Raw genomic sequence first — 8,982 nt, forward strand, 5'->3', positions numbered from 1 at the left:
TAATGTTATACAGGCCAGAAAGATTGGCCGATTTAGGTTGAGATGCGTCATAGCAGCTACTTAACCATACAATTGGTTGTCATTGACACACAAAACACCGTTAATAACGAGTGCGATGACCATTTCGATCGCTGTATGCTTTAGCACTGCTACAGCGATATCTCGATCGCTTCAATCAAAGCATGGTTCGAGCAATCGCCTAAGAATGCTAACCGACAGAAATAGGCCGTCGGTATCTTACATAGTAATTAACTACTTGCTACATCAAGCAGCTAAAATATATACATTACATTGAAATAATTTTCCAGAGACTGTACGTTCGTTTTTGCGGCGGTTAATCTGCTTGTCATGCAATGTGTTGCGATTTCCGGCCAAGCGTGAGCGCTCGGCGAGCAAAACACATCGAAAATGAACAATCAAAAGCAGTTAACCGATTCCCAACATCAATAATCGACGAGAGGAATTCCTGCGCTTACCTCGCTCTTGAGATTCAATGGCACATCGCAGGGGGCGTCCAGCTCTGCCTCCGCTTTCACCTGATGAGACAGCATACTGAGGCTGTGCCGGGGCGGTACGGCGGTCGCCAGCATGTTGGAATGCTGCAGATGCTGAAGACGAGACTGGAGATGGGGCTGGTGGTGATAAGGCGGCGACAATTGGGTGTTCAGAGTGCGAAGATCAGCTGGCGGGGAAGCGGGCGCAGCAGTACTGCTCTGTTCCTCCTCGGCCGAACCCTCCGCCATGTCAGCCTTGCATCCCGGGGACTCGTAATCTGCAAATCGACCAAAACTCTCGGAGGACCGTTCTAATAGCGGCCGCGCCGCCGCGCAGCTCCTGCCTGATAGGACGCAATCCCATTATAGCGCCAATATAATACGCGCGTTTCGATTCAATAGCGCGAAACGGTTGCGTCGCGTCGTGCCTAATAACGATCTCGCGCTTTTCGATTTAATGTGCTATTTTATGATTGTGAGGAAATCGTTAAGGAATCACGTTCATTGTGAATATAGAGCTCACTCGAAATATAGAGTCCTCTCTCGCTCTCTCTCTCTCTCTCTCTCTCTCTCTCTCTCTCTCTCTTATTACAGAATCTCCGCGAAATATAATTAAATATAATAATCAAATATAATTATACGTATTTTTCAACAAGTGGCGTCAACTTAATGACTATTAAAAAAAAAAAAAAACAGGGCAGCTATATACGATACCCTTTTCTTTAATAAAAGACAAAGCAATTTTCCACAAAAGTGAGAGAAAACTTGTTAAATCGACCGATATCAATTTGGATTACTTTTGGTTTTTCAAGGACCAGGGTATGACACGCGAGATGCTAATTAAACCGGCGCGACGTGACTCGCGGTACCGCATCAGCCGTATCGAACGATAGCGCGTGCAGCTGTTAAGAATGCAGACACTGGAAATTAGGAGGCCCGTTCATCTTCCAACTTCAAAGCAAAAACATTTGGTTGGCGCATCGCATCGCATCGGATGAGAGATAGAGAAAGGAAGTAGCGGCGTAGCGACGCGAGAGGCACCGAGGGAGGTTTCAGAATAAAATTGCCGCGACTAACGCGCGCTACCGCCCGCAGTCATCTCCTCCCTCCTCCTCCTCCACCCCGCATTTATCCGCCTAATTATTTTTATCTAACCGTTCAGTTAGTAAGAATTCAAGGGCAATGAAATCACACTACCGTCTGGACAGGCCGTTCCCTCGTCGCCTTCTCGCTCGCCTTCGTCTCTCGTTCCTCTACCACCATCTCTCCGCCATCTCCATCACCGCGCCTGCCTCGTCGCGCCGCGACGGCCGTCGTATACTTGGTAGTGAACGCAACTAATAACATCTGCTTCTATTTTTGCGCTGGCCCGAGTCCAGCGCTTTACTTTTTAAAAGCCGCGCGCGCCTATGACGAACGGCTGGATGGATCATCGAGCGGAAGCCCGGGCGTGGGGGGGCCGAGAGTGAAACGAGCCGGTTATTCTGGACAAATTATTGTCAAAGGGCGAGAAAACACCTTCTGCCTGCGAGCTACTTTGTTCCTCATAAAAGGCGTTTTATAATGGCCATCGTAAAAATATTTGATGCTGTGCTTTAAAACGGCAGCGTGTTTATAATAAAAGCGTTAGGTTGTTGGGTACCAAATAGACCGCTCACAAGTGCAAACTCTGGTGTTAATGTCGCCTGTTTCCTATAAAAATGGGCGTCCCAACACGCCCGCGATATGTGGCATCTGCTTAGCGACAATTGCAAAAGTTTCTCAAGACGACCGAGATGACGGAACGCGAGCGAGAGGCTGAAACGCGCGGTTTTTTTTCTACGCGAAGCCGCAGACTGCCGCCGATTGCTGTGGCTTTGAACTTAAAGTGATTTATACCATACTTCACAAACTGAGAAGTGAGAAAAATGATCAAGATTTATTTCTGCATCTGCTTGACATTGTTCACCTGTTTTCATATTATTTTACTGCTGGACTTTCAATTCATCGAGCAAGCCATCTTCAACATCCATAAATTTGAAATAATATAAACTTGAAAATAAATTAATTTTTTTAATATATTTATATTTTTAAATAAGAAATAGAAATTAAAAAAGAAAGATATTCTTTAGAAATCGCGAGATATTTATTGAACAGTAGAATAAATATTTCAACAGATAGAAAGAAGGGTCTACTATTCAATAAATATCTCGCGATTTCTAAAGAATATCTTTTTTTCTTTTCTGACACGAGATAATACGATCTCTTAGCGTTTTGTATAAAAATTACATAAATACATTAATTGGATATGATATTTTCAATCAAATATATACAGTAAGATGATTTATGCTAAATTTTTTAATATAAAAGTTATTTTTATATACTTTTATTTATTATATCATGGAAATTAACAATGACGTGTATATAATATTGTGGAAAGACAAAATTATTATACTTTAACAGTCATATTTGTCTCACATTAAAATGGTAGAATAAATCAGTCCAGTATGCAGGAACCGCAGCTAGGCGAAGAGATCGCATCGATCATCGGTACGAGGAATTAATTTACGCAACGTGCAACGAGAGGAGTTTTGCCGCTAATTAAGCTGATTAATAAGCATTATTCGATTTTTGTGCCATAGGAGCGACTGCCGATAAATAGCTTTAGTAGGTTAATTCTCATTGATACCCGTCGCGAAGACAAAACTATCATACGATAATTTTATCCTTAAGCGATTAATATACCTTGATGTTAATATTATGCGAATGCATTAGAATATAATTAATTCTAATATAATACTTGAAGATTTTTTATTTTTATGATAAAATAAAATTTTAACTTATATACACATGCGTATCTAGAAAAAAAAAATCTTTAGAGTATTCAATCTTTAAACATTTTTTGCCCATTTTATAAGAACGCGCGACCGGAGCAAGATTGTATGCAACCTATCTTTTTTCCGTTTGCAGTCATTAATTTCCGTCGGAATCATATTAATCGCTGTAGGGCTGCGCCCGTGAAATTACTAGACGCTTTAACCACCGGCTGTCCAAACCGAATTCGTCCGCAGCGATTATTATATCGCGTCCTGAGGTCTAATGCCGGGTATTCCGAAAGCTAGCCAATTAGTATCGTCGATTTGGATGCTTTAATGAGAGTGCGGTTTCATTAGCGTATCGCATCGCCCTCACGGTTTGTGATTTGTGAAATAGAAGAGGAATTCTTAACCGGACGAAGATATCGCGAGTGATTATAGCGCGATCGTTCAAACGTCACCATGGCCGACCGTTTGAAAATTGGTACCTTCATCGTGCGACCTTGAAAAATGCGTTATTCGATCGAGATCACATAAATCTTTCGAAAAAGGTAAGAGGCTAGCCGCAGGGTTCTTCTGCAAGGTATTCGACATACAAATTAAATCGGGCATTCTACGTACGGGCAATATTTTACGTTCCGTCCAGACTACTCTGTTTAAAATTTTCGATTTCTTTCCCATACGATCAAGTTATTCTCCGGAAGGATAAAATGGATTTCCTTTCTCATCGTATCGCCAACCTTCTTTCAGCGGCGACTTCTCCGCGGTAGTAATCACTCGCTGAATAAATGGTGAAAGTCCATGTAATAGGATGCGCGATTAATACGCCAAGGCGATTGATATGGGAATCACTCAAGGATCTCCGAAAGCAATTAAAACAGGCGTGTTACGCACGATGCTGTCATCTGATCAGACGCGACACGATACGATACGTCCTTTCCTACCATGTGAGGAAGTTTTTGAAATCTGACAGTCATCCACCCTCGGGAGGAGTGTCCTCGGGCGACATCGTTTCCTGATTTTGTCATGTACCTTTACATTCTTCTTTCTTACTTCTTCTCACGTCAGTCAGCCCTTCTCAGCGTGTCTTTCTTCCGCGTCTTTCGCTGTTAGCCCGCGGCATGCATCCATGTCGCTATAATGCGCCATTTCGCATTATAGTTCTATAAGCGACATCGTCGACGACGACGACGACGACGTGGAAGCAGCGTCAGCGGCAGCGTGCAATTAAGGGGTTGATTGATGTTAATTCAAAGGGTAATTAAGAATGTTGCGCATAAAAATCCAGTAATTTATGGTCATTGGGGATAATTATATGTTGACCAGCTTGTAATTGCAAGCGCTTCGTGGTATAGCGCGTCGCATATACGCGTTCAGGGTTCGCGGGTAGCTACTTAGTAAGCGATGGGAATGTGTAAGTGTGCGTGTATGTGTGTGTGTGTGTGTGTGTCTGTGCGGACCTCTTAGAGCGTGTGCGGGCGGGGATATACGGTCTCAGATCGCGGCTTATTATAGGGGCCAGTAGATAAGGTGGGTTTAGAAACAACCGGGCGCCTCTGGCCAGCAGATAGTTTCTATGTAGCCGCCAACATTCTCCTCTTGATACGACGCCGCTCCGGGCTATAGAGGTCCGTATAAACCACCTAAGCCGAAGCCTCCAAGCCAGTCGCGATTTACGAGACCGATTCCTAACCGCCGTCAAGACGGCAGTTTTAGAATTCTAGGCCCGGTCCAATTCGCGCCCGGCACGCCGCGACGCGACGCACAAATCGCGGTGCTGCGTGTCTGGGGGTACACGCTCTCCGTGTGCGGTGTTCAAGTCGTTCGCTATAAATAACTAAACGCGGATAATCGCCATATGGCCACGCATGCAACGAACCACTGACCGTTTCTCCGTAAGACTGACGACGCTTCGCTTTCGATTTCCTGGTATAAGTCTATTCATCGAGAGAGCTTTTCGCTCGAGCCGCGCATTGCGCGTCAGTATTTCTAATTTCGTTTCTGGAAACGGTGACGCAGAGAGAATCATTTGAATCGCGTTCGTCCAAATCGTTGATCAATTTCCCCATAGCTTTTGATTTTGAAATCGACAAATAAGATTTATTTAAAAAAAAAAAAAAAAAAAAAAAAGTCCGAAAGAGTCTTCAATTCATCGATACGAACGAGAGGGTGAATAACATGATAGAAGAGAACGCGGTGTGGGTAACCCTCCTACTTAAAACAGTGCCAATAAAAAGATCCCAGCGGGACCAGTTGGCATGCCGCCCATCGCGACATTGTCCTTGCCGAGTCTCTTTTTTTTTTTTTTCACAATCCCGTAATCAACCAGGCGCCCTAATGGCAAGGCATAATCGTGGCTTTGTGGCGTCTAACCAAGTATTAACGCTAAAGAGAAGTAAGAAAGGAACTCGCGCGCGCACATGAACGTGCTTGTGTACGGTCGATTCGGATTACTCACCGATGGATACTCACGCCAGTTTGCTACGATCGAGCAGTAAATGCAATATAATAAGCGTACGATAGATTAAACCGCTTCGTGCTACCCTTCTGTATAGCAGTTTCGCTTCACCGGCACGAGCGAGCATAATTAAGGCGAGCGTACAAAGAATCCGGCCGCATCCGTGTTGGTTAATTCGCATCGACCTTTAACTCGCGTACGTACATAGGCATATCGGCTAAGGTAATGGCCGTTTCGTGCGATACCATTCTGTCAGAAATCCGAGGGGCTTTGTCCCGAGTCACGAAACGCAAGGATTAAACTGAACAGCGCGCCGTTAATGCGACTGTGCGAACGCCTCGCGTCGAGATTGACGCTCCGGTTTCGGAGTATGCGTGTCGTAAGAGCGTGTGCGTGAGCGCGTAACGCGCGCATCGTCGGGCGCGAGAGTGCCCATAAATCGGCGCCGAAGGGGGTTCGGCATCAACACGCGTTATCCAAGACGTGATATTTTACGCCCCCGTCGGAATTCCGCTATTACAAACATTTTACATTATTCCGGGGAAAATTCTTTTTCGAGACGGTTATCGAAGCGAAAGCTAATCCCGTACACAGAAATGAGTTCAGCGCACGAAAATAGAATTGTATGCGCGAAAAGGTTCTGACACAACGACGAACGTCTATTATTAATCCGTGTCACGTGAATTAACAATGCTATTTCCTTATTTTATTCAGGATAATCACGTGATTCGAGATCGCGTCTAACGAGACCGATAAAGAGCGTCGCTTTACGTTAAAACTTGGCACCGCGACGTAGGAGGAGAATGCCTAACTGCGCGACGTATCGTCGAAGACGCAGGAAAAATATTTTATACTTTACGGCGCCAGCGTCGTTGAGGTTTTGCCGGATAAAAAAAAGTGTCAGCTCTCGCCGGCTAAATCAGAGCTCTCCGAGTGCATTAAACTCCGTGAATTACCACAAATAGAACTTTAACCGCACATGCCCATTATAATGGCACCCCCTGCTGAAGATGTATTTACGTACTAAACCGTCTTCTCGTGGCTCACGCTGAGTCGTCGGAATTAACATCTGGCCCCAAAAACACGCTACACGGTTCATTGGATCTCATTTTTTTTTTTTTCATTCTCATAGGCTAACTAACTGTTCCACTAGAAATGCTTTCGATTATTTGCAGACGAGTGCACGTTCTTGCTCTTAAAATGGTTTCAATTATTCGTACTTGTTAAAAAGCAAATCGGTTAAATGTTATTATACAGTTGTAAGAAAATTATGTATATTGTAATTTTTTAAAGAAAAAGGAAGAAAAATGTGAAAGAAAGAATAAACGGTAACCTAAAGGTATTACCCAGTCTTCTTAATTCATTGGCGTTTTCCTCCCTCTTTACAAAAGAAAACATTGGTAGCGCGTTGGAGACAGAATGATTTTGAAAGTGGTTTTACATGTAAATTAGGTCTATTAAAATATCAGAATATAGTTTAGCGGACATTTAAAAATACGAGGGCTGAGGCAACTCTCTATCCGTCAAATCATAAGCCGCTCCGAGCTATTACGTGCGTGCGTGTTTCTTCATGAATTATTAGAATTAATGAGCTCGCGCACACATTGCTTTCTTTCTACTATGTTGCGAAGGCCAATCATAAATATGCCAGCGGAGAAATTTCGGAGTAACAAAGCAACATTACTTTTTTACGCTACAAAATTTGTTAAGTCACTAATGTATTTCGTGCAAACAGTATAAGTCAATATAATGTAGTATTATTTTCTAGCAATTTCTTTCGCCGACAAATAAATATTTGCGAAAATAAAGAGCTCGGGTTTTTCTTTCGTAACATGCATAAAGAATCGGCAGAGATAAAGAAATTTCGAGTTGTGCACTCGCAATTTACATAAGCAGTAAGTAATCATTACCATTAGGCAGCAGCGTGTGAAACGATGGATAAGCGTAACACTTTACACTTGACACGCCGAGTTTGCAGCGAAACTTTCTTACTCGAAATGATTTCCGAGTCGATAATCGATGAAGATTCTCGAGTGGAAAACAGAATAGCACGGCTGTAAAGCGAGCTGGAAGTGGGTAAAGTTGTAGAACGAAATGTTATCGTGCGCCGGATTGTCGGCAGGGGTTGAACCGGGTGAAGGGGAAGCCTTGAATGGGGAAGCCGAGAGCGGGAGCAAGAGTGATGAGAATAAGAGGGAAGAGAGAAAAGGAAAAGAGAGAGAGCGAGAGAGAGAGAGAGAGAGAGAGAGAGAGAGAGAAGAAAAAGATATAAGAAGGGAGTTCATTTTCTTGACCTCGGCAACAAATACAGTAATTCTAGCGACCTTTGATATTGTGATTCTTTCAAATTAATTTGCAATAAAAAAATTCTCACTGATCTTTTCTCCACAATAATAAGTAATCTTTAATAGTTATTCGCGACAATAAAATAATTAATATCTTCCTCTCTCTAATATATATGGATTAAAAGAAAGAAAATAATATTCGATACTTTTTTATGATATAATTTTTATCGTAAGAAATCGTTGAACATTTATCGTCTTTTTTTTTACAATATTACACATAATACGTAGAAAATTTCAAACAAAGCCTCGCTAAAATTCGGCATCATTTAGTCAAGATAAAACGCCTCGCTTTCTTTGTGTCGATTCCAAAGCACCAAACTCCAACGATATCGCGAGTCAAGTGTTTCCTTTGGGATTTTCTGCTTTCAACTCTCTGCGTCTATTCCCACCGACAATGATTCGCTTGGCCAACCCCGACTATCTCGCTTCCACTTTCAGTGGCTAGAATTTACCGCTCTCCCTCTCTTCCGACTGCTCCAACCCTCTCTCTCACCGACCCTCCGTGTTCCCGAGGCGGCAAGCAAAGAACTCTCCTACCCTCGGGCAGCTCACACTGATTTTCCACCCTCGTCACCCTTCCCATCCACCACCATCACCCTCTCTTCCTCCACCTCTGCTTCTGCCTCCTCTCCACCCTCAGAGCTCACGCCGTCACTCGTAGTCACGCCACCAACACGTGCTCCTGTTTACCTCTCCGGTCATATGGTCGGGGAGGTAACGCGATGCACATTCAACGACATTGCCGTTTAATCACAAAAATATCTGCCAACATATGTCGGTCGATCGAAAGTTTATGTAAATTAGAAATATTATAAAAATTATTTCGCCAAAGAGAAGTAAGAATGAAACGGTCGCGTAGATATATATATATATATATATATATATATATA

At 43.2% G+C, this 8,982-nt stretch overlaps 1 protein-coding gene across 5 annotated transcripts in view; it reads right to left on the reverse strand.

Moving 5' to 3' along the window:
- The window catches only part of LOC108751148 (POU domain, class 6, transcription factor 1), a 163,329-nt gene that overhangs the window by 107,294 nt on the left and 47,053 nt on the right, over positions 1 to 8,982 (reverse strand). For 4 of the 5 annotated variants that reach the window (XM_018491196.1, XM_018491200.1, XM_018491195.1 and 1 more), the window contains one exon: positions 477 to 772. In XM_018491196.1, the coding sequence (XP_018346698.1) occupies positions 477 to 743 (267 nt within the window). In that variant the 5' untranslated portion in view covers positions 744 to 772. Of the gene's footprint in view, positions 1 to 476; positions 773 to 4,749; positions 4,794 to 8,982 lie in introns of those variants that run through there. The other variant, XM_018491197.1, reaches the window with a different exon arrangement.

Source organism: Trachymyrmex septentrionalis, unplaced genomic scaffold (genome assembly GCF_001594115.1).
Source record: "Trachymyrmex septentrionalis isolate Tsep2-gDNA-1 unplaced genomic scaffold, Tsep1.0 scaffold40, whole genome shotgun sequence".
NCBI classification, from domain to species: Eukaryota; Metazoa; Arthropoda; class Insecta; order Hymenoptera; family Formicidae; genus Trachymyrmex; species Trachymyrmex septentrionalis.